Source organism: Macrobrachium nipponense, chromosome 13 (genome assembly GCF_015104395.2).
Source record: "Macrobrachium nipponense isolate FS-2020 chromosome 13, ASM1510439v2, whole genome shotgun sequence".
NCBI classification, from domain to species: domain Eukaryota; kingdom Metazoa; phylum Arthropoda; class Malacostraca; order Decapoda; family Palaemonidae; genus Macrobrachium; species Macrobrachium nipponense.
Window position 1 is genome coordinate 34,661,996 of NC_087206.1, and position 26,579 is coordinate 34,688,574.

The 26,579-nt window shown below is 38.1% G+C and overlaps 1 protein-coding gene across 6 annotated transcripts in view; it reads left to right on the plus strand.

Annotated features, from left to right (window-relative positions):
- LOC135225733 (uncharacterized) overlaps window positions 1-18,316 on the plus strand; it is a 113,073-nt gene extending 94,757 nt beyond the window's left edge. For all 6 annotated transcript variants that reach the window (XM_064265126.1, XM_064265125.1, XM_064265124.1 and 3 more), the window contains 9 exons: window positions 6,053-8,499; window positions 8,971-9,084; window positions 9,751-9,984; window positions 10,162-10,249; window positions 13,358-13,607; window positions 14,176-14,293; window positions 15,288-15,420; window positions 16,150-16,394; window positions 16,878-18,316. In XM_064265126.1, coding sequence (XP_064121196.1) covers window positions 6,053-8,499; window positions 8,971-9,084; window positions 9,751-9,984; window positions 10,162-10,249; window positions 13,358-13,607; window positions 14,176-14,293; window positions 15,288-15,420; window positions 16,150-16,394; window positions 16,878-17,126 — 3,878 coding nt within the window. In that variant the 3' untranslated portion in view covers window positions 17,127-18,316. The remainder of the gene's footprint in view (window positions 1-6,052; window positions 8,500-8,970; window positions 9,085-9,750; window positions 9,985-10,161; window positions 10,250-13,357; window positions 13,608-14,175; window positions 14,294-15,287; window positions 15,421-16,149; window positions 16,395-16,877) is intronic.
- The last annotated feature ends 8,263 nt before the right edge of the window (window positions 18,317-26,579 follow it).

The window sequence follows — 26,579 nt, forward strand, 5'->3', positions numbered from 1 at the left end:
GTGTGTGTGTGTGTGTGTGTGTGTGTGTGTGTGTGTGTGTGAGTAAATACACGTGTTCAAATCGTTTGTTGGTCTTGTATGATAGCTACTTCAGGATCTATACCGACATACATAGACATTAGATTTAATAATAAAATTAACTTACACAACATATGCATTCATTCTTGCACACGCATATATATATATATATATATATATAAATATATGTATATATATATATATAGATACGTACTATGTATAAACATGTGCATATATGTATGCTCTGTATGTTAGTTTTATGCTAAGGCACACATCTATGTATGTACTATGTATACTCCTCGCGAAGTAGCTCTCATACAAGACCAACTTAATGTTTGTACGCTGAAGACACAACTAAATGCAAGTTTCATTAGCAGGCAACACTTACTGGGTAATGAAACAATAGCCGTTCATAATCCAGGAAAGCGAAGCAGTAAAGAAAAGCATGATCCTAAAACAGAAAAGCACCCAGGAGAGGAGCTGCAAAGGATTGAAAATAACGACAGCGATAGGATTACAGAAACATGGAAACCAAGTACAAATAGAGGTGGAATTATTCTACTACGCCCATGGAAAGCAGTGTGAAGGGAACACGGTAACAAAATGCCTACAAATGAGGTAGTGCGAGAGGAAGGGCCTTTCCTATCACGGCTGACCTTGCTCCGACCTGATATCCACAATGGCCAAAAGAGAAGAAAAAATGAGTGTACTACTATGGAAGACTTTCACTTTTCCGCCTGGCTAAGCAGACATGCTGGGAGGGCCATCTTCATTCAAGATGGGACTTGTTCTGTGTGCCATTTTACTATCGTGCGTATTCCAAGGCACCGGAAGCACAAATGTATACGTATACTGATAGAGGCAGACATACAGACAGACATTTGCAGGCACTGACTTCAGTTGTTCACATTCATGCACACTTGTTAAGGAATTGACATACATACATACATACTACATTTAAAGAGAGGTAGTACTTCCAAAAAAAATTTTCCAAGATGAAATCTCAGGTACAGATTTTCTTTGATGTCTGAATCATATTTAAGACCTTAGTCTTTTTACATTCTTTTTTCCACGTGATTGTTTTTAAAATATATGGCAGAGGCCTAGAAACATTTTATTAACGACTCTCTCGTAATAATCACTAGATTGTAGTCGATAAAATGGTTTACTGTTCATTGTTAATTCGTGTTCAAATAATAGCACTGAAAACTCGGCATTGTGTCCTTAAGATTTTGTTTAGACTTGTAGTTTCTCTTCATAAGAATTATTATGAACATGTTCCCGTATTAGGTATATTTCATAACTACGGAAAGAGAAATTCTCTCTCTCTCTCTCTCTCTCTCTCTCTCTCTCTCTGCCGTCGGGACCATGTGTACGAAGAGACAAAAGCTTTGGGTGGGTGGGGTTCCTCCGTCGCTCTCCAAGGCCTCCTTCTTGGAGTGAGTCGCAGAGGTAAACCCGTGACCTTTATCGCAAGAACAGCCGTCGACGAAGTGTGGCACGTCTCCCTCTGCCGTTCTCCGCAAAATAAATATATACAGGATTATAGTAGGGCGGAGAAAAAACGACAGCCCAATTGCGCTGTTGTTCAGGAACGCTGGGAATGGAAAAGAACGATCTACTTCTAGATAATGCTGGCCTAAGATGAGCAGGTATGGCTGGGGATGCAAGGGAGAAAGATGACGTTTGGCTGCAGAGAGAGAGACTTGGCCTTTCGCTAGATAAACTACCTGCAAACAAGTAGGGTGAGTAATGAAAGATTTGCAGATGAGATTGAGATACCTGTCGCAAGAAGGCACTGTGGGGATTGCGAGTGGTTTATTGACTGGATGTCTTGCTTATAGAAATCGGTAGTTTCCTGCAGACGGTTGGGATCGCCTTGTCAAGACACATTTTCTGACTGGATGACTACATGGGAACAAGGAAGTGAGTCAGACTCCTATATTAACTTGTTGCCTAACAGTAGAGTGAGAAAGACAGTGAAACAGGTAAAAAATACGCCGAAGAATCTTCGCCACAATCGAGTTTTCTGTACAGCTTATAATGCTGCATGAAACTCTCAGCCGCATCCCGTGAAACTTTCAGCCACGGCCCGGTGGTGGCCTCTGTTGTTGGCAATCATAGCTGTGCCGGACACACGATCACGGTTAACTTTAACCTTAAATATAATTAAAATGACTGAGGCTAGAGGGCTGCAATTGAGTAGTTTGATGATTGGCCTCAGTAGTGTTTAAGATCTGGAGGCGGACGGACAAACAAAGCCGTCTCAGTCATTTTCTTTCACAAAAACTAAAAAGTAGGTGGGGCGTTGGACAAAGGTAAAAGAGACCTAGAGAGAGAAAACCGCCAGTTGCACTGAAAAGTAACGAGGGGTTAGACATCAAGACTTGAAGAAAGGGAGTTGAAATTGAGGTAGCATTAAAAAATTCTAGAATGGATATTTATCCACGAAGACACGTGAAAGGGAAGCGAGATATCCAGACTAGACATTTGCGTCAAACTTGACGGAACAAGAAAGGAAACACCCCTCATTCCTTATTGTTTTTAGCGTCATTGTAATTTTCGTGTCATTGTGATGGTGATGTTTCCCCAACGGAAAGTCAGAAACGGGATTTATTTAGGAAGTTTGATCTTATTTCGGATGTTTGTTGCCCTTCTCCTTCTAGACGATCGGTGGTAGTGTCGCCAGTTCACCTCACGTGGTCCACTGTAGACATTACTAGTGTGCAGTCACCCATCGGACTCTAGCTGTAGGCTACCTACTTTTTAGCCATTTATGTTATCTCCTTTCCGGTTCCTTTCTTCAGTATTGCTCTCCAACCTCTCTAACTATTTTCTCCCAGTTCCACCATCACAGAGCCTTGTTCTTTATCTCCTTTACTTTCTAGATCATTCTTATCTATCTCCTTTACTCTCTGGATCTCATTTATCTTGGCGTTCAACCACTCCAACTCCCCCTTTTCAGATTCTTAAGTGCTGAATGCCCGAAAATGCCAGTGCTTGGTAAGACAGTCTAAATTCCCTGAAACCAAACCCTTCAAGATTATCCCAAATACATCCGGAGGCAAATCTAACGTCAAAGGGAACGAAAACGCGTTGATAATAACAATACTCGCAGTAGTAAGTACATGAAGATGCAGTGGCTAGAGTAACTGCAAAAGCCATCAGCTGAACTCTGTGCCAAACCATTTCGAATTGCGATATCTGTGTCACGGTTACATGTCGACATTGACTTAGCTTAAGCCTGAAGGGGAAGATTGCCACTCATCCACAAGATAATTCTCTCTCTCTCTCTCTCTCTCTCTCTCTCTCTCTCTCTCTCTCTCTCTCTCTCTCTCTATTTTACAAACACATTTTTTTATTACTGGAGTTTCCAAAATTCCATGTTCATCAAATTGATAAATTGATTGAATTTAGTCCTTTTTTCAGTATGATAGTTCGTCGAGTTTAGGAACAATGGTTTCAATATATAAACTCTTTTTGAGTTCTCTAATTTAGGTATTTTATTTTTGTTTTTTATTTTTAGTGTCTATGTTTTTATATTCACTAAGAAAAAAACCTTGACGCGTGTGAAAATCTATAGAATTTCTTAGTATCTCCCGGTAGTCTTAATTATTAACATTCATTTATGGCTGCCGGGCAACGCAAGGAGTCCATATTGGATTGTAAAGTGAACAATATTTTGATTATCACTCTGTGACGATCCCAGTTATATTCTTGCATTTCGGAATTAGATTCTTGTTGTTTAACGAACATACAGGCTTACAACTTACTACCTTTATGATATGTGTAGCATTAATCATCACTCAGATTGTGAGCAGTTTCATATTGGGAGAAAATAAAAGCCTCATTCCTTGCAAAACAATACTTTAAAGTAGAATACTTAGCAAGTGAAGAAGAAAAATTAAAAAACGCCAAAGATCATTCAATACCGGATAAGCTTACCTATAAATGTTCCCATAGGTGGGTAGTACTGTCAGTGCACCTCACGCGGTGCACTGTAGGCATGGCATTACTTAAGGTTCTTTGCAGTATTTCTTCGGCCCCTAGCTGCACCCCTTGTCATTCCTTTTACTGTACCTCCATTCATATACTTTCTTCCATTTTACTTTCCACCCTCTTCTAAAATTCTTTCATCGTTCAACTGCGAGGTCTTCCTCCTGTTACACCTTTTAAACCTCTTACTCTCAATTTTCCTTTCAGCGCTGAGTAACCTCATAAGTCCCAGCGCTTGTCCTTTTGGCCTGAATTGTATAAAAATTGTATAAACAGTAAGATAAATGTAAAACCCTACCAAGCAATCCATTAATTGAAACGAAATATTTTTCACATTTTCAAAAGAGACCTTGGCTAATTCATGAAATACCTGAAGAATCGAAATACGGGATTATATATCTATATATATTATTATTATATATATATATATATAATTATTATATTATGATATATATATCTATATATAATCTTATATCTATATTACATATATATATCCTATATATTATACATATATATATAATCTTATATATATACAATATATATATAAAGGATATATATATATTTATAGAATTATTATATTATTAATAAGATATAGATATAGATATAGAATATATATATATATATAAAATATATTATATATATATATAATATATATATATATGAATAATATATATATATATATATATATATATATATATAAATAAATATATATATTATATAGAAATATATATATATATTATATATATTATACATATATATATATATATATATAAGCTATATCTATATATATATAAAATATATATATATATATATATATATATACAATATATATATATATATATATCTATATCTATATCTATATCTATATCTATATAGATATATCTATATATATACATCTATATATTAGATATAATATATATAGCTCTATCTATATATATATATATAGATCTATAGTATACTTATATAGAGATATATATATATATTTATATATATATATTACTAGTATAATATATATATATATATATTATATATGTATATATATATATTATATATAGTAGATTATATATATATATAATATATAGTATAATATACATACATAAATAATAAATACGGTGTTGTTAGTAAGCGTTTATGAGACGTGCAATCAAGGCCATTAGAAGCAATGACGATCCTTTCAAGAATACCATTCGACACGAGATTGATCTGTGGGCGTGGGAATTTTGTGGGCAGGATGAGGTCGCCCATAGGTGGGAAGAGTTCGGTGGCCTTGCGTGTCTTGGTGAGGGCGTGCCCGTAGGTAGCTATTCTCATAGGAGATGCGGGCGATACCTCGACGATTGTTTTCGACCTGGTAGGAGGTCAAGGCTGGGTCTACCTGTGTCTAGATGTATGTCATGGACGGGCTGGAAGAGATCCAGGGAAGGAAGTGGAGGGTGCCTGATCTGGAAAAGGAAATGGGGAGGGTCATCTTTCCTTCCTCCCTCCCTCCCTCCCTTCCGCCCTTAGCAAACACCGGTCGTCCTTCTTTTTATCAACACATCACTTTCACGTTTAGAAATACTGGTGCTGCTTCTACCTTTTGACATCAGTGGAGAGAGAGAGAGAGAGTGTGTGTTCCGCCCTTCTAAGAATTATGCTTTAATTTCAAACAGAATTGTACCTCGCATTGCATATCTTTTTAGTCTTCTTCTAGTCCACGGTTTGTATTGGTAAAGACAAAACCAAAAGACTCAATATTAGCCAAAAATAAATCTATACTTTGCTGATAAAGATGGTAAAATTTGAAACTTATTTCTAACAAATAAGTGAATCAACAGAAACAGAACCATTATAATGAGTCAGTAGAATTAAGATATCTTCTAAATTATTGCTTTGCATAGCTATTGGCATATTCGAAATTCTCACAGTGAGAGAGAGAGAGAGAGAGAGAGAGAGAGAGAGAGAGAGAGAGAGAGAGAGGTTATACACGTATTGGTGTCTTTGCCATTTTTCAAATGAAACTTGATACCAACTAAAGAACATTCTCTTCCCATTTCAGAGTGCCAAGATGATATCAGCGTGGAGGAAGGTGGGGGGTGTGGCCAAGGCGTTACCTGTGGCGGGGAAATTACCAGTGGCCCTCGTCTGGCCACCAGACATGTCCTGGTCCTTTTAGGATTCTTTGGCTTCGTCAACATCTACATGCTACAGCTGAATCTGCTCGTGGCTCTTCCCGTCATGGTCAACCACACTGCTATCCACGGGCAGGACTTCTCAATGAACAGCATGGGATTCCAGGCCATCCTCAAGGAATCGGTTTCTAGAGAGAACGATCCCCCGGATGAGAACGGAACTCTGTCCAAAGACAAATCGCGATCTCGCAATGTCATTGGTCATGGAGACGTCCTCAGAGATGACAGTTTACGGGACGAATTCGTACTCGATGAGGAGCTCGGACCACCACCTCGGGAATCAGGTCGTCGCCGGCCTCACGTTCTTAGTGCCAGTCTAGTTCCTCCTGCGATAAGGTACGGAGGAGAATCGTCTTCCGATCTCCTCGAGGATAAGTTGATAGAAGCTGAGATGAATAAAACTTTGGCAAACATTCACAACGACACAGATGGTGACACAACTACACTACAATCTAACTATGATGATGGCATAACTACATTTATACCGAGCATGACAGAAACCTTTGCTCCAGATGACGAATACACTACCATTGTCAGCGATGATCCATTTACGGAAATGCCAATGTCCTTTGACGAACAGGATGAATTTGAAACAGTACCCACTCAAATCATACCAGATGATGTGACAACTGTAGCTTTCGACGAGACAACCCTAAGAAATTTTCCTGCTACTGAGATCGGCCTCTCCACCTCTGACTCTCCAGCAGATTCAGCCTCAGAGGTTAATACGGCTAATTCTGTAGAAAGTGTACTGATCACTACTTTGAAAAATGAAATTACTGTAACCCCACCCCACCGGGATTCAGTATCTGTACTTGTTAACAATGAAGGAAATGCAGTATCAGCTAAAATGCCTGAAACGCTGACATCCAACAGCCCTGATATGGTACTAACTCCACCGATGCCCGGCCCGTCCTCGTCATTTGGTACCACCGTTCCCGTGGGAACAACTGTTACAACTGCATCACCAAACGACGCTGAACATTTAACAACCTTTGGTCTACCGAATAAAAATGTTGCGAAGACAGAAAGAACAGAAGCAGCAACAATGATTACAACTCAGAATCCAACTACAATACAAGATAATATGTCAGTGAAATCCTCATTATCCCCAGGTACGTCGACAGTGGCTACAACTCCTAGCACGTATTCAACATATAGCGTAACATCAAACACACCCACTACATCCAGCTCTTTTGTGGTTTCTGAACGTGAACCTATCAGTACTCACAGCAATCCAACAACGAAAACGACCATTCCTGTATCTCTCACTTCCGCTGTCACTCCTGAGCAAACCGTCGTGACAACCTTCCCTACTCCAAGGGCCAACGATGCCGCGACCGAGGCATCTGCTTCTGGTGCCAATGTCAACATCACAAGAACAGTTCCACAAAATGTGAACAGGTCTTTCACAACAGTTCCATTGCCAGCAAAGACAGAAAATGTTGGCCGCATGAATGCTGCTGGAAACGGAACCTTGGAAAATGTCCGACAAAAGCGGACTGTTGATGACAAACATCTTTTGTCTGATAATAACAGCAGCGAAGGATGCGCACAGTTAGGGAATTGTCAGAATGGTAAAAATGGAAGTACTGGCACACCTGAAAAGAAAGGAAAGCAAGAGGACAAGAAAAAGGAGGACGAAGGAGGTGATAATGAGGAAGAAGAGGAGGAAGAAGAGGAAGAAGAAAAAGAAGGAGAGGGAGAAGAGGAGGGAGAGGAAGAAGAAAAAGAAGGAGAGGGAGAGGAGGAGGAGGGAGAGGAAGAAGAAGGAGAGGAGGAGGAAGAAGAAGGAGAGGAGGGAGAGGACGAAGAAGAAGGAGATGAAGAAGATGAGGAGGAGGGGGAAGACGACGATGACGAAGAGGAAGACGATGATGATAACACCGACGAGGACAACAGCCTGGAATGGCTGTTGGGCAAAGACTGGAGCTCGGGCAACGGGACCAGCAATTCCAGCGAGTCTTCCAGCAGCAGCGAGTCGTCGTCCAGCGACGAATCGAACGAGTACTACCTGCAGGGGATCTCGAACAGCAGCAACGAGGCCAGGGAGTGGTTCTCGCTGGAAGTCGACGACCTCAACTTCTTCGGCAACGACTCTTGGGAGGTCGTCGATGGCCGCATGTCCAGGAGGGTCAACGAATCGCTGAGGAGAGATTTCGAAGAGGATGGCAGCAGCAGTAGCAGTAGCAGTAGCAGTAGCAGCGAGGAGGGCTCTGACTATGACGACGACGACGATGATGACGACGATGACGATGACGATGACGATGAAGACGAAGACGATGAAGAGGAGGGAGAATCAGAGGAGTCTAAGGTTAGTAACGGATTTATTCTTATACATTTATTTATTTTTATTTATTTATTTATGAGAGAGAGAGAGAGAGAGAGAGAGAGAGCGCAATTTCTCATCTCGGTCTCCCAAAGAACAAATCTAGATTAACTAGGTGGTCAATTCATTTGCAGTAAGTCTGCCTCTAAAACTGCAGAGTTTGCTTTTTAAAATGACACCAAAGCTAAGATTTTAAAAGACAACGGTAACATTTTCAAAAGCTTCACTGCGAATTTTATAGACGAAGCCATAATGTTTAAAGAGACAGTAAATCTAGGGTTTTCTATACTATTTAGTCAAAACAAAAATTTGAACGTATAACAAGCAGTACACCTTGACTAAGTTTTAACTGTAAGTTTCATGAAATAACACATGATCCGAGCACATGCATATTTAATGTTTTAATTCTCCAGAAAATCATGGACGCAAAAGTGAGTCATCTTTTTGCTTTTGCAGGAGAAAAACAAACCCAAGAAGAACGCGAATGGCGAGATCGCGTTGCCCAACCAGAAATACCCATCGACCGTCTGCTTCGAACCCAGAATGGTGGAGAAACCAGTGCCCACAGTGGTAAGATACCTTCATATTTATTTAATGGGTGCAAAATTTTGGTTTCAGCACCAGCATTAACAGCCAAAATTGCAATCACTTAAAAGGGAGCCTCATGTCATTTTGGTCTAAAGTTTAATTCACTAAAAGGTATCCCTGTCACTTTTGGTAGCGAAATTTATCCAAAAATGAGAATGTTCTGCTGAAAATTGAATGAAATGAAAAATACGTAAATGTGGTTTGGTGGTAAAATGTTTCCGTGTAAAATATACAGGCAGGGCAATAGTGGGAAAATAGAGAATAAGGACGGAAATAACTCGCACTGCTATCATGACAAAGCATTCCGTATGCCACTTGGTATGATTCTGAAAGATGAATGATGAGTCAACAAACATTTTTATTAGAACTTAAAATTGAGTAGCATCCACAGCATTTTGAGTAAAATCTTGTTTTTTTAATGTTGTAATCATTGTCATCATTCTTGGTATCGTTGTTATTCATAATGTACGAGGTTTCATATGGAACAAACCCAGAAAACCTTTGCCTTGCAAAGCGTTCCTCACAGAATCAAATGTTTGGAAAAAGAAAAAAAGTAGATAAAGACGAGGAAACCAATAAACAGTAATATATCGGTAAAACTACAGCAGTCATTTTTTGGAAAATTTAATTTTTTTTTTTTTCTCACAGGACGGAGAATTCGTTTGGGCCGCTGACCTGCAGGAGAGACTTCGTTCAGCTTTCTCGTGGGGCTTCATACTGACGCAGCTCGTTGGAGGACGCCTTGCAGGTATCCTTGGAGGGAAAGTGCTGTTGCTTCTGGGTGTCCTGTCTGCTGCCCTTCTCACCATCTTGACACCAGCTGCGTCGCAAATTGGTCCTTACTGGCTTTTGGCCATCCGCATTATGATCGGAGCTGCTCAGGTAAGCTTCTCTCTCTCTCTCTCTCTCTCTCTCTCTCTCTCTCTCTCTCTCTCTACACACATAAACAATTTCACTGTAGAGATGGAAGTTACTGTCACATTTTACATTTTGATTGTCACATTTTTTTTTGTCTTTTCCAATAGTAAGAAGAGTAAATTGTGATTTCTTTTGTTTCAGGGTGTCTGCGTCCCAGCTATGCAGTGTTTGTTGGCACAATGGGCTCCTCCTCTAGAGAGAACCATAATGATAGCCTTTACATATTCAGGTATTATTATTATTATTATTATTATTATTATTATTATTATTATTATTATTATTATTATTATTATTATTATTCTACACCATTGGCTATTACCAAGTAATCTTTCTCATGTGGTTTGTGAATAAGGACGAAATACCTCATGAACGGCAAGGAAGACTGTGGAATTTTCTTCTTGCTTCTGCTTTCTCTTAAGTCCAGTTCATCAGGCTTCCTTCAGAGTTAAGGTCTCCCCTGTAACCTTCCCCCCTTCTTTTCTCTTTCCTTCTTAGTCTGGGTTAGATAAGGGTGTTATGTTGCCAATTCCATCGGCCTTGGCGTTCCAGACATATATAGTTGTTTAGTATTTGAAGAGCTATACAATAACTGTTGGTTGAATTTTTAACAGAGGAGATGTGAAATTTAGGCCCCCTTACTCTGAAAAATTCCGGTTAATTCTAATCGATTTTAGAATTATTTCTTGAATCGTTGTATATGTATCTAGAAGCACATTTTCTCCTTAGAATGATAAAATTGGGACAAAGTGTTTGCCACGAAAATTTTTGTTCCTGCCCAAACCTTGTTTTTTTTCTTTCTTTCTTTCTTTCACGCGTAGCTCTGCCGAAGTTTGTATAGATCTTGTGCTTTACGTCAGGTTAATGTCAGTTCTGTTGTGTAGGGTTAGATTTATGTTATTCTTACGAGAATATTATAAGTTAGATGAAGTTGTGGTGGTTCTTATCTATTATTTAAAGAATCGGTCATTTGTGTCGTTAGCTTGGTTAAGTGTCAAACTTGTCTGTTATATTAACATCAGTTTTATCATCTGGGATAGGTACATTTCACTCTTGTTTAAAAAATGAGATTTTTTCAACTTTGTTGAGTACCTATATTATGATTATATAAATCTAGCTTGTATTCCTTTGTATATGGAAACACAAGACAGTTGGTTGAGGGACTTTACCAAAGTTCATTTTCTTTTTATAAGGAAGTAACTGGATTGCCCGCTTTGGGGATGTTCTTCTGCCCAACTTGTTGTAAAGCATGAGTCGAAACTTTTTATTTGGACACTACTTTTCCCAGTGATGCACATTCTTCTGGAGGGGGAAATACTGGGGGTTTTCCCTTGGCAAAGCCACAGTCCCTGAAGCGATAGCGTACTCGGAACAAAGATCTATTGGAGCAGAGGAATGATTATTCCCATTTTTTTAACCTTAGAAAATATCTATTTTCGAGTTAAATCTGCCAACAAAAATGGAAGGTTATGTACTCACATTTCTTACCATCTGTTTGAGAGTCTGATTATCTTCAAAGAACTTCAAAAATTCATCTGAGGATTTCAGTGACATTTGTGGAAGACTGGGTTTTGGTTTCTCATCCAAATACTGAACTCGGATGGTTCTTAATAGCTGACTTTCATGTGACTTTTAGTACACATTTACCGGTCCATTTACTTATTCGTAAGAGACAACAAAGTATGGCCCTGTTAGTCCCATTTAGCTTAATTTGTTTTTACCTTTTTAGTGCCAATTTGTAATGTTGTGCAATTAAGTTGCCTATGCAATTTAGTTCGGCGTTACACACGTAGACAATTATTATTATTATTATTATTATTATTATTTTTTTTTTTTTTTTTTTTTTTTTTTTTTTTTTTTTTTTTTTTTTGTGCTCTATCACAGTCCTTCAATTCGACTGGGTGGTATTTATAGTGTGGGATTCCGGGTTGCATCCTGCCTCCTTAGGAGTCCATCACTTTTCTTACTATGTGTGCCGTTTCTAGGATCACACTCTTCTGCATGAGGCCCGGAGCTACTTCAGCCTCTAGTTTTTCCAGATTCCTTTTCAGGGATCTTGGGATCGTGCCTAGTGCTCCTATGATTATGGGTACGATTTCCACTGGCATATCCCATATCCTTCTTATTTCTATTTTTCAGATCTTGATACTTATCCATTTTTTCCCTCTCTTTCTCTTCAACTCTGGTGTCCCATGGTATTGCGACATCAATGAGTGATACTTTCTTCTTGACTTTGTCAATCAACGTCACGTCTGGTCTGTTTGCACGTATCACCCTATCCGTTCTGATACCATAGTCCCAGAGGATCTTTGCCTGATCGTTTTCTATCACTCCCTCAGGTTGGTGCTCGTCCACTATTACTGCAAGGTAGCTGATGTTCTTGCACAGGCTCCAGTGGAGGGCCTTTGCCACTGAATCATGCCTCTTTTTGTACTGGTTCTGTGCAAGTGCCGGGCATTCACTTGCTATGTGGTTTATGGTTTCATTTTTCGTATTGCACTTCCTACATATGGGAGAGATGTTATTTCCGTCTATCATACTTTGAACAATATCTGGTTCTTAGGGCCTGATCTGTGCCGCTGTTATCATTCCTTCAGTTTCCTTCTTTAGCTCTCCCCTCTGTAGCCATTGCCAATTGTCATCGCTGGCTAGTTCTTTAGTCTGTCTCATGTATTGTCCGTGCATTGGTTTGTTGTGCCAGTCCTCTGTTCTTTCTGTCTTTCTCCTGTCTCTGTATATTTCTGGGTCTTCATCTACTTTTATTATTATTATTATTATTATTATTATTATTATTATTATTATTATTATTATTATTATTATTATTGTTGTTGTTGTTGTTGTTGTTGTTGTTATTTTAAATGGTAACGTTAACAATGTTTTTTTAAGGTATATAAAATTATCTTAATATTCTTTTGCTCTCTTCAGTGAGTGAAGAAAACGACTTGTTTGCTTGAGGAATTCTTTAAATAAATCACATATACGTATCTCGAAAACTTTCAGATCAGTGATATTATTTAAAGTTTCTGTTGCTGACCTCATTCATTAAGGAAAACCTTCGATTTGCATGAGCAAAGATTTCATTAAAATAAATCATAGAAAGATTTCGAGATTATGACCTCGAAAACTTTCTATGATTCTTGATTTTAAAACTCCCTAATTCAGTTCTGTTGCAAGGTCTTGATTTGCCTTTGCATTGGTGCTACGAAATTCTTGTTTTGTCGTTTAGTTGAATGCGCCGAGTGTCAGCATTTCCCATCATATCATCTTCCATTTCTAAAACCATATCTCCTTCCTGTGTTACTCTGACTAAATCGATATATCAATTTCATCATCTCTGCAGGTCTCATCGTTGGAGCAGCTCTTGGAGGCCCTGTATCTGAGTGGGCTGTCCTCGTGATCGGATGGCGCGCCCTGTTTTACTTCCAGGGTGTACTGGCGCTGGTCTTTTGCATCTTGTGGCAGGTGCTGATCTCCGAAAATCCCTCTAAACTCTCCACCATCACGTCCCAGGAGAGGAACCAGATCACAGCAGCCATCGGGGCCTCACACGCAGGTCGGGGTTTGCCTATCCCATGGCCACATATTTTCAGGTAAGTTCTGTTCTTTAGAGACGATACACGAGTCGATTCACTACAATCTTATATCATCTCTCCAGCAAACTTTGTGTCAGGCTGCCAGTAACTTTTCTTTGTATTAGTAGCAACCTCTGTTCAGTGCATTTTCGTTTTCGCTGTGTACTACAAACATATCAGACTTCAGTTGTATCACCCTTATTAGTTACTCATGCGAGGTTTGGTAGAAGAAGTAGCAAATGTGTCAGAAAAATTGTTAGTTAAATTAGGTTCCTAACTTTTGTTAATCGTAACAGATTATTGAAGGAAATAAATTCTGTTGTAACGAGATTCAATTCCCGTAATGTAAGTATATTTGAATATATATTTAATATAATATGTAATTTATAAATGTTGCTCGTAAGATGCCTCCATCTTTTAACTGATTCTATAGTTTTCATGCTCGCAGTGATGCCTTCTGTCGTAGTAGATATTTATGTAAAAAAAAAATCTTTAATATTTAAGTTACTGATACTGATCATGTGGAGATAGGATGGTCGTGTCCTTTGCGTAGGAAATGGAAATGACTCTGATGTTCTTTTGACAGATCTCGACATGTGCTAGCCATCGTGTTAGCTGAGACTGGGATCTCCTGGGCGAGGTTCACGCTGTTGCATCACGCTAGGGAATTTGCCGTGACAGTCCTCCACATACCATCACATCAGGTGAGAATTTATCTGAAGTTCTGCGCTCATTTGTTCGGCGTTTCCAGCGCCAAAGGCTTTGTGAACTGTGATAATTATCCCTGAATTCAATTTCAGAGGTTCATTTCTGAAGGCTGTGAGGTCCTCACACGGTTGGTCACGCTTCCCTTACAGATCCAGACATGATAATTTGAGTCTTTTATGGCGAAGGGAAGATTATTTATGGGTTTCAAGAATTATAAAGAACAAAAACCTTGAAGGCTTTAGTCATGGACCAGAGTTTCTTAACCTCCTTCGACAACAGTTCCTCGTTGAAGTATTATAATTATAATTAGTTGCATTTACTTCCCAAAAATAAGACATCGGTGGCTCCAGTAATAAGCAAGTCAGCCAGAGAAGACAAAAGAAAAATTTTTAAAGAAAGTGAAATTTGAAGGAAATGGACTTACCTACAGAAACACGGAAAGAATGGTAATAATGTCCACCTGTGTAATTTTGCTGTAGCAGTTGTACCGCAGGTTTGTCGAAATGAGGTTTGGTGTTGGCGAGAGCCACTCTCCTGTCGTGGAGAAAATCACCTTGAAGGTGATCTTCTCCACGACTTTAGTATAGATCATTGTTGAAGATGTTTTCTCACAGAGACAATTAATTGGAAATGGGATGGTCATCTCCAGTGCTTGTTCCAACACTCCCGTTGATTTCTTTGCTCCCAGGGGCTGGTAGCATTCCAGGTAAAACGTTGTCCTGAGTAGAGTATATAAACATGGAATGGTGTTAATGTAAAGGGCTTTGATACTAAAAATATAAGAAAATATTAGCTATATATGATAAGATCATTCCTTATCAGCAATTGCCTACGAGATAAGTACTGAATATATAATTTGTATGTAACCGTGTATCTTTCAAACACATTTTAGTAGTTTCCTGAAACATCTTTCTTATTGTTTTTATTCCTGTCATTAGTGCTTTTTTTTGCCACCATTAAGTGTTCACCCGGTATTATTTTCTCCAACAGGTCAGAGTAACCTGGGGAACAGCCTTGTTTGCCACATGGATAATAGCCATCGTCTATGCAGTTGCTGCTGACTGGGTCAGGAGAACTCACAGACAATCTACCGATGTCGTTCGCCGAACCGCCATTGCAATATGTAAGCTTGACTTTTGGTGCACGTTGTTTAGAATAACAGATAGCAAAACATTTCTTCATTCGATTAGGGATTCGGAATCAGTAGTTTGGAAGAGTGCTTATAAGGGGTACATTGATAGGTGACGACAATATAATAACTCTTGTTAAGAGGACAGAATGATTATGGTATTAATGCCAAACAATTAAAATAGTCATTTATTTGAACCTGGTTATATCCACATTAGTACAAGTCAAACTGATTAAGTCTTGATTCGCAACCATTTTATGTTGAATATAAGATCCAGAAACTACACTCAGAAGCCAGTTAGGACATGACACCCAAGGTCTGGTTAAGAATGGTATCCTTGTAGGAACCACTTCCACAGAAGTTTAAGATGCCAGTCAATTGCTGAAGACCATACCGAGGAATACTATTAGAAAATGTCAGAATTAACATGTATTAAGTACTATTCTAAGTTATATTTATTGACTATGAGGGGAGTTCGGGGGAACAGCTTAAAGGTCTAATAACTCCAGGGATACCTGGAGGGAAAATGAGTGAGAACCTTTTGTCTCAGAGCAAGCTGTTTTATTTTAAATTGTTCCCCAAAGAACAACTGACAAACTTAATTTCATAGATATTGATACATATTAATACTTACATATATTTATATCTTGCATTTACCAGTGATATGGCTAATTTTCGCTGGTGTCTGCACGCTCATGAATTCATTGTTCACCTTTCCCTCAGGTGCACTGCTGACAGCCAGCTGCCTCGTGGGGATCGCACAGTCGAGCTGCCGACAGTTAGCACTGTTGGTGTGGAGCTCCATGGCACTAGTCCTGGGCATAGCTGCCTCATTTTCGACTTACTACGTCAACACGGTCGAATTAGCACCAAACCACGCAGCTGCCATAGCTGGTCTGAGTGGCACCTTCGGAGCTGCCGTCAGTATTCTGTCACCTCTCTATGTCGGATACCTCACAGAAGGACAGGTAAAAAGGCTCTCTCTCTCTCTCTCTCTCTCTCTCTCTCTCTCTCTCTCTCTCATCCCCTATGGTACAAATGTGCAAATCACTTCTCGTGTTTAGTGGCATGATAGAAAAATCATTTCCAGCCCTTGGAATTCGACTTTATTTTTTATTAAGCAATGAGATCTTGTTTTTAACTTCCATGTATTTATTTATAAATTCAATAGTATAGTTATAGATTGTTGCAAAATAATGTGAATTTTGCTCGTTCACACTGAAACTTTCTAAAATATGAGCTCTTATGTTTTTGTTGTTAAACTTAAACCTAACAAAATCTACTGTAAATCAAAGCGGGAGATGGTGCACACGTTCTACTGTCTGAGCAACATGTAACTTCCTTTTAATTTCCATTGTCAAGAAAATGAATTTTCAGTTTCCTCGAAATATACTGTGTACAAATTTTTTTCCATTGATCACGAATATCTCATCGTCTCTTTCTTCTCGCAGGCAACACTTGAGAGATGGCGAATGGTGTGGTACACGGGTGCCATTATCCTCATTCTCACCAGTTGTCTTAACTTCCTGATGTCCACGTCGAAAGAGCAGGTCTGGAACAGACCAGTGGCAGTGCCCGTGTATCCCAAGTCAGACACATCCCGCCTCGTTCAGAGGAGGGCCCGCAATTCCCCTCCACCACAAGCAGGACCCTCCAGAGGCCACAAGAACGAAGGATTCGTGTTCACCGAAGGACTCTAATATACCTTTACGGTTGGAGAACTTTGATGCCTCTACTCCTCTTTTTGGGTAGGAACCGTTCTTTCAGGAAGCGTGGCTTCCCAACTGTTTTGATTCCTACTGCGTCCGAAGGATGATGGATTCATTTGGTGGAGAAATCATATTTCCTGAAGAACGTTTTCTACCCGTATAAAGATTCTCAGATACCTTTGTCCCAAGAAGGACATCTCAGGGATCAGAACCGCGGCGTGATGACGCACGGTACCAGTATCGGCTATGTTATCTTCGTCAGGAGAAGGACCGACTCCTTCTCCCTCTGTTCCCTAGTCCGCTCCGACGTCATGGGATCGAAGATGATGATGATTGTGTGAAAGGATTTCATGATTCCTAATGACTACGCCAACTCATCCTGCCATATTGAAGTGTTGTTCTAGTGGAGAACTGCTGCCAGGATATCCTTCGTGGACGAAACCAGAGAACTTACTCCATTCGCGGCTAGACAGCCTGCGTATGGTACTAAACTGTGATTGTATTTTTGCCTGTATATGACTGTTATATAGGTATATTTAAGCATCTGTACAGAAGTTATGCCATAATCACGACATTGTGAAGAGATTTTCAAGTAATACACTTTATACTCTGTCTTGGAAACCTCACAGCAAGTCAGATCGTAATCGTATCTTCATTCAACAAGAAAGACTCTCACTCATGAAAATCACTCGGTCTTACATATCATCATTACTCTAATATCAACTTAATTTCCATTTCGAAAACTGTCATTTAACACATTACATAAAACCTCTTTATTTCCTGTAAGTCGATGATATAAGATTAACCTGAAGCAGTTGGTTTTTTATTATCGGATGCCAACAAGTAGATTGGTGATGATTTTGATTTTGGGTTATTTTGCGATCATCTTTCGTTTTCGCTTTTCGTATTCCCCTTTTGTCTGGCTGTAAGAGCCTTGATGTTGTTGAAAAAGTCCCCAAATGATGTATAACTTTGAACATTGGTATTCATCACTGTAACAGAATCATCCGATCTTAATGACACTGTACGTACTACATGGTCTCTCAAATGTCATTCGGTGCTCGGATGCCGAAAGAGCTTTTGAAATCAGAACTCCTTTATTTAAGCGTAGATTTATTGTACATAGAACATACAAATCATAATTATATTATACTGACTAAACAATAAAAAGATATTCGGTCTTTCATTCTATTCCTACATCCTAAGAAGTGTTAGATAATAATTATTCATGAATATTGGCCAATACACGCACACACATCTCCAGATAGTGGAGCTGCATCCTAGCAAGGAAGTCAGGCCTACAGGCCAGGGATGGCTTCACTGCAAAGTAACCTCTATTTTCAGCCCGGCTTTTGCAGGGAGAAAAACTAGTATTTGAGATTAATACACCCTTTTTATTAACACTATGAGACAATCCACGAAATATCCTCCTTTAGTCCAAGACGGAAGGACACACGAGCGGACTTTGGACTTTTTCAGCGAGGGAAATGATGGAGTACAGTTTTTACGGGCTGCGCTAAGAGCAGGAACCCGTGCCGGCATTATGCTGGCTTAATCTTCAACGAGTACAGAGTTGGGGAAAAAGGAAGAAAAGTGCCTTCTAGAGAAAGAGAACTGATTTCTTTGAAATAAATTTTCCGTTTAGTTTAATTTCGCTGGATGAAATGAAAGGAAGGGAAACTGTTAATAAATTCAGAAGTTTAATACATATAAGTATATTCAATTACAGGTGATAATAAATGAGAAAGTCTATCAATTAGTGTTTTTCATTCAGACATTATCGCTGACATTTTAATGTCTATCTATTAGTGTTTTTATTCAGACAATATTGCTGACATTTTAAACAGAAAATTATTCTTTAGATTTTAAGGAAAATTACAGACGTTATTTAAAAAGAAAAAAAATTCTTACACCATTCTTTGGCATATTTTTGGTTTGATTTGATCTTTACTAAGTATATTCAATAACAGGAAATTATAAATTAGGTTTATCAATGACATTGTTTTTATTCAAACGTTATTTATTGCTGACATTTTAAACAAAAATTAGTGTCTAATTTTTAAGGACAACTGTAGTAATTACATCAAAAAAGAAAGGTTGAAAGGGGGACATTAGGGCGTCCCCCCAAGACGGCAATTTTTTGGGGGATAAAGAGCCAAAAAGAGGGACTGTCCCCCTCAAAGGGGGACGTATGGTCACCTAGTCATATGACAATGCAAGATGCTAGTTGCAAACGGCTGAGAAATTCATATCGAAAGATGAAACTGATGACCAACTTGCAATGTTTCTCACTGGTGGCAAAAAAAAAAACAGTGACGCCTTTCTTGGCTGAGTCAAACCAGCAGTGGTTATTCAGTAACTATAGAATATAACGAGATGGCCATTTTCCTAAAGTTCATAATAATTTATTATGATGTTTACGGAAGCTCCCTTATAATGTACTTTCAAAATTGCTTTTGGAGGATTCAAAATCAACCTTAATTTTTGGAAGTGACAGTGTTACAAACAAGCACTGATTTGGGAACCACCCATTCTTATGGAAGTGTGCTTGAGATGGGAGAATGTAAATCATTGCCAGTGACCAAGTAAACCGAGCCACCCCTTCCTATGTTGTTTGCAAAGTCACTGACTCATCAGAGATGAGAGATGCAGCTAAAAGTCAGGTGGCCATCAGCCCCACAAGCACACTCTTTGATGCCAATACATTGATTGGCAGGAAGTCTGATAACTAAATTGTCCAGAACGACTTCAGACATTGGCCATTCAATCAGTCATTCATGGAACCGGGGCTTGAGCTTCAAGAAGACTATAAGGGCGATCTTAACACCAACCTATCACACTGGTATCACTGCAGGGCTAACGTTCTTCGAATCAACAACAAACCCACTGTTGCTATGATCGCCCAAGGGTTAGACAAGAAGTGAGTTTAATGAAATCGTTTACCATTTGGGTGGTGGCACTTTTGATGTTTTCGTAATAAGCAATGATGATTGCATTTTTGAAGTGAAAGCAACAGCAGGTGACACATCTGTGAGGAGAAGACTGGCAACTGTCTTGTGAATCAAATCCTATAAGAATTCCAGTTGAAGTACAAACAATCCATCGGATCACCTGAAGAAAAGCGACCCCAACACACGCTGGGGTCGCTTTTCTTCAGGTGGAAAATATTGGGGTCGCTTTTCTTAAGGTGAGGAATTAACAGGGGTTACAGTAAGGCCGTGGCGGAATGGCGCTTCACGCCTTATCCGCATATTTAAAGATTCTTGGCAAGCTCGGTATGTTCTGGCAAGAGGTAGCTAATGTTGCGCTGCGCGCGCTAGCCACAGGGGTTACAGTAGGTTTGATTATTTTTGTACTGAAATTGCAAGACAATACGCTTTTAATTAACTATTGATTGTTTGTCTAAATTTGTGTTTTTAACAAATGTTTAATAAAGTAGTTTTTAAATTTTGAAATATATATCTATATTTTTTTCTCCTTTTTTCTATAATATTATGAGCTAAAGTGGGTCACCTGAAGATTGGAGACACCAACAAGCAGGGGTCGTTTATCTTCAGGTGGAAAATATTGGGGTCGCTTTTCTTCAGGAGGAAAATATTGGGGTCGATTTTCTTCAGGAGAGGTATTAGGGGTCGCTAATCTTCAGGTGATCCCAATTTCCTTTAGACGACTAAGAAAAGCGCCTGCACAAGATCTAAGTGAACTTTTCCTCTTCCACTCAGGCAAATGTGGAAATTTAGGGGGTATTTTTTGTACACATCGATTACATATGCTAGATTTGAAGAGCTGTAAGCTGAACTCTTCCAAATTACACAGTTTTGAGAAGGCCTTGAGATACAAAGCTAGACAAGGCCAGTATTGGCAACATCGTTCTCGTATTCCAAAGATTCAGAAAATTCTTCAGTAATCCTTTAATGGAACAGAACTCAACAAATCCATTATTCCAGATGAATCAGTAACTTAAAGTGCAGCTGTGCAGGGAGTTACCCTTCAAGGAAACCAATCTGAAGAGTGAAGGATCTTCTGCTTGATGAAGATCCTCCTTCCTTGGGCACTGAAACAGCTAGAAGTGTTATGACTGCACTAATCAAGCGCAACTGTACAATCCTTATTAAACAAACACAGGACTTCACCACCTACTCTCATGAAAAAGCATGGCCAAAGATAACCTTCTGAGTAAATTTGATTTAACTGGAATTCCGACAGCACCACGAGATGTTCCCCAAATAGAAATTACCTTTATTATTGATACCAACGAAATTCTGAATATGTATGAAAGTCAAACACGTTCACCATCACCAATGACGAAGGACCTTTCATTAAAGATCACATTGACCATTAAGGTGCTGAAAGCCGAGAGGTATGCCGCAGAGGATGCCAAACATACGGAGAGTATTGGTGCCCAAAAATCAATGAAAATCTTTGTATGACTATGAAAATAACAGTGAATGAAGCAAATGTTTCCAAGCTGAATGGCGGAACGAATACTATACACTACACGGCAACAGCTGGAGGGCATACTCGGATAATATCTTAGTTTACCGGCCGCTCCACGCCCACCCCCGTAATATGTTAAGACATTTCTACTATTAAATTATTCAACAGTATTATGCGAATAATGATTTTGTTACCTACATCTTTTCTTATAGTAGCACGATTTGTTATAATGTCCAAGAATATTAATTCCAAATATTTTCCTGATTTGTTATGCTGCAAAGAATCTAATGCTTTTGTTTTACCGTATTTTTTTTTTTTTATTAAAGCAACTTAGAGAAAATTTACAGCAAATCAATTCTTGATATTCATTGGCATCATAACACAAAAAAATATTTGAATTGCCATAATAAATACTCTAAGAAACTGTAACGTTAGGTTAAAGTATAGGTAGTTGCCCTCTTCCACAATTAAGTATATTTGTCATAGTATGTATTTTGTCAATTAAATTTTATTACCACACACATGTATCTACTATATTGCATTTCTTTTTAGTGTTTTTCGTGATAAAAGGTACTCGATGTGAATTCATTTCAAGATGGTTGAGAGAGAGAGAGAGAGAGAGAGAGAGAGAGAGAGAGAGAGAGAGAGAGAGAGAGAGAGAGAGAGAGAGAGAGAGAGAGAGAGAGAGAGAGAGAGAGAGAGAGAGAGAGAGGCTTACACATGAGCTTAGGTCAGATTCCAGGAATATGTTGACCATTGAATCGTTGACACCAATATATAGACATGTTTTTATATTAATATATATATATATATATATATATATATATATAGATATTATATATATATATATATATATATATATATAGAGAGAGAGAGAGAGAGAGAGAGAGAGAGAGAGAGAGAGAGAGCAAATAAAAAAAGAATAATACCTATAGCCTAGGCATTAAATGTTCAGAGATAGAGGTGAAGAATAATTTTTATTTTGCAACGAAAACAGAATGATTGAATTGTTCATCTTGCATTTTAATGAAGTAATAAGTGCACATTTAATTTCACTCAATGAAATGGAAGGACACGATGACGCCTATATAAAACGATAAAAAATAGAGTAAACTTAAAATGTATTGAACTACTATGAGCCGTTTAAAAGTTGTAAGTCAAATAAATACTACTAATATGTGTTTACCATGCTCCCCTACCAAGTTGCCCCTTGATCAAAACAAATGTCATGTGAATTGAAGTGAATATTAAAATTCCCCACTTTCTTTCCGTAAAAGGTGTGTCTTCTTGATAACAGTGAGTTTTCCTTTTTATTTTTACAAAAAAGTGTTTGCTAAAATGTTATTTTACCGTATGTTTATGCTAGACGAGACAAAGAGATGCTAACCTGCCGTGCCATTGTGGTAGGCAAGTCAGCAATAGCTAGGCTAACTAGTCACTTCTGTTTCAGAATTATGATTGTCGGAGCATTAAAAACTTACTTTAAACCATAAACGTATTCTTGATTTGCAAAATATGACGGGAAACAACCGACTGGACTAGCCGAGCCACTTTCTACCTCGTTTGAAGCCACTCTCCGAAGAAGTACTTTAACACGTCCTGACACTGGAGATGGTCATCAGTCATGAGTTGTTGGTGGTAAGAGCAGGAGTTTGAGACCTCTACTTTCCTTTCGAAGTAAGTATTTTCTCCAAAGTTAGAAATGAAGGCCATATTTTAAGATTAAACAGAGGCTAATGAAAAGTCTGGCCCTACGCAGTTCACACTACCTCCATGACTTTTTCGAAATTTTACAACTATGAATATTTCGAAGATTGATGCTATCTCGATGTTTGTGGAGTCGCTTGTGTCAACAAACTTCCCAGTTCCTGTGCTAAATCCGCACACCACTTGTACCCATAGACGCTGGGGCACTTTCATCATCATCACAATAATTGTAAACACTGACTTTCAACCACTACTTTTTTTAAGGAAATTACGATTTTTGGTAGAAGAAGTAGTGTACACTTGAGAATTATTTAAATAGATAGTTAAACGGCAGTATAAGTTCATGAATTGCATAAATATTTTTACATATTCATGATTATTACCTAATTGGAAAGTATTCGTTGTTGAAAAAGTAACTAGATTCCTGACTCAAATATCAACAGTTTTGCAAAATTAGTAAAATTCAAGGCTAGCCTATGTACTAACCTAACCTTACATAACTTGTGTTTCCATATGCTTACCTGACTAGGGTGCTGTTGCTACCAATTCACCTCCCCATCTAACATAAACTTGGGGTTAATTTGCAGAAAAACACAGTCATGCTCTGACACTAGGGTAAAACACTGCTGTGCATACAGGTGGACACTATACCGTTGCGCAGTCACTCTTCCAAAAAATAACTTGGCACTTCCAGTATCCTGAATTAGACGCCAGTCATAACCCAACCAGCATGGAAGCAACAACTGTCCTCTCAAAGTAACTATTTTCTCTCAAGTCACAAAATAATGCCACAATTTCTGGTTAAATAGAAGTTAATGAAAGTCTAGCCATATGCAGTGCAAACTTACCTTCATGACGCTTTCAAAATTTTTACTTAAAATACCTTATGTTTATAAGATTGACACCATCTCGATGTTTGCAGAGTCACTTTTGTCAACAAACTTCCCATTTCCTATGCTAAATCCGCACACCACTTGTACCCATAGACGCTGGGACACTTTTTTCACAATCTTAAACAACGAGGGTGTTTTGGCCTCTGGACGGGTAAGCATAGTGATTGTTTAAGAAGAAGAAGAAGAGTGCCTAGATTAACATTTAAATAATTAGTTAAACACCAGAATAAGGTTATGAATTGCATAGATTTATTACATATTCATGATAATTCATTTGAAAATACTCATTGTTGTAAAAGTAACCAGATTTCTGACATAAATTTCATCGGTTTTGCTGTGTAAATTAGCTATAATGTTGTTCGCGCTTTCTTATTTTTTGTAGTGTTGCCAGTTGTTTTGTGTTTACCCTCCAAACTTGGGATAAGACTTACACAAAACCATGGACATAAGTGAATTTAGCATATCTATTTGTAATATATATACATAAATATTAGGGAAATTTTATCATTATTGCACTACTATGACATCTAGAATTCATGAAAACAGTTTCTAAAGGCATCGGCGTACGTGTCAAGTTCCACTAAAGTGGCAACGATGACTTGCCATTCCTAGAACGCTTAAAGATTACATTTGTTTCAGCTGTACAATTAGTAGAAATTAAAAACAAAATTATTTCAGCCATACAATTATTAAAAATTATAAAAATGTAAAAATAGTAATATAGACTTGAATAAATGAAAAGTGCTAGCAAAAATATACAATTTTTTTGTCATAAACAAATTCACTAATCCATCGTCTGCTCAACTTGTGGATTCTGGCTGCCAGATGTACAAGATTATTCCTGCCATGGCATTGCCGTAAACAAACTCACTTATTTTAAGTTGGAATTTGGAGTGAATAAAGAACAAAATGTGCAGAATTATAATCAAATAAGCACTGTTGAATTTAATTTTGGATGGCAGTAAGGATCTGGTTGTAATCAGCATAATAAATCAACATTTTGTTGCCTATACTAGTGAAAGTATGAGACGTCTTATTCCCGTGGTCATGTTTTGAATTGAAATGTATTTTTACCTTGTAATCAGTGAATGCATTTTTACCTTGTAATCAGTGATTTTATCCTTAGTGCCATCAAAACTGACACTCCACAGTGCTTATTTGATTGTAATTATGCACATTTTATTCTTAATTCACTCTAAATTCCATTTAAAATACCTGAGTTTGTTTACAGTAAAGTCTTGGTGAGAAAAAATTTTCAGCCTTGTTGTACATCTGGCTGCCAGAATCCATGAGTCAAGCAGATGACGGTTTAGTGAATTGTTTATGAGAAAAAATGTGTACTTTTTGCTAGCACTTTTCATTGATTTAAGTCTATATTACTATTTTTACTTTTTTAAAATTTTTTAATAATTGTATGGTTGAAATAATTTGTTTTTAAATTTTAATAATTGTATGGCTGAAACAAATGTAACCTTTAATGCGTGCTAGGAATGACAAGTCATCGTTCCAATTTAGTGGAACTTGACACATACGCCGATGCCTTTATAAATGTTTCCATGAATTCTTGATGTCATAGTAATGCCATAATGATAAAATTGCTCTAATATTTAAATATATGTATCACAAATAGATACGATAAATTCACTTATTCCCATGGTTTTGTGTAAGTCTTATCCCAAGTTTGGAGGGTAAACAAATCATATGGCAACACTAATAGAAAAATAGGAAAGCGCGAACAACACGTCGTAGCTAATGTTCATAGCAAAACCGATGAAATTTGTGTCAGGAATCTGGTTACTTTTACAACAACAAATATTTTCAAATTAATTATCATGAATATGTAATAAATTTATGCAATTTATTACCTTATTCTGGTGTTTAACTAATTATTTAAATTATATCTAGCACATTCTTCTTCTTCCTGATAATTGCCAGGTTTCCCCGGTTGCAAGGGTAAACACCATCATCATTTTAGATTGTTGTGAAGAAAGTGTCCCAGAGTCTATGGGTACAAGTGGTGTGTGGATTTAGCACAGGAAAGGGGAAGTTTGTTGACACAAGTGACGCCGCAAACATTGATATGGCGTCAATCTTCTATATGTTATGTATTTTAAGTATAAATTTTGAAAGCGTCATGGAGGTAAGTTAGCACTGAGCATGGCTAGACATTCATTAACTTCTGTTTACTAATCGGAAATTATGGCCTTAATTTGTCTGTTTGCTAATCGGAAATTATGGGCCTTAATTTGTAACTTCATAGAAAACACTTACAGTAGTACTTCAAGATACGAAATTAATCCGTTCCGAGGCGGCCTTCGTATAATGAGTTTTTCGTATCTTGGAACACATTTTACATGTAAAATGGCTAATCCGTTCCAAGCCCTCCAAAAACACCCCATTAAATTTC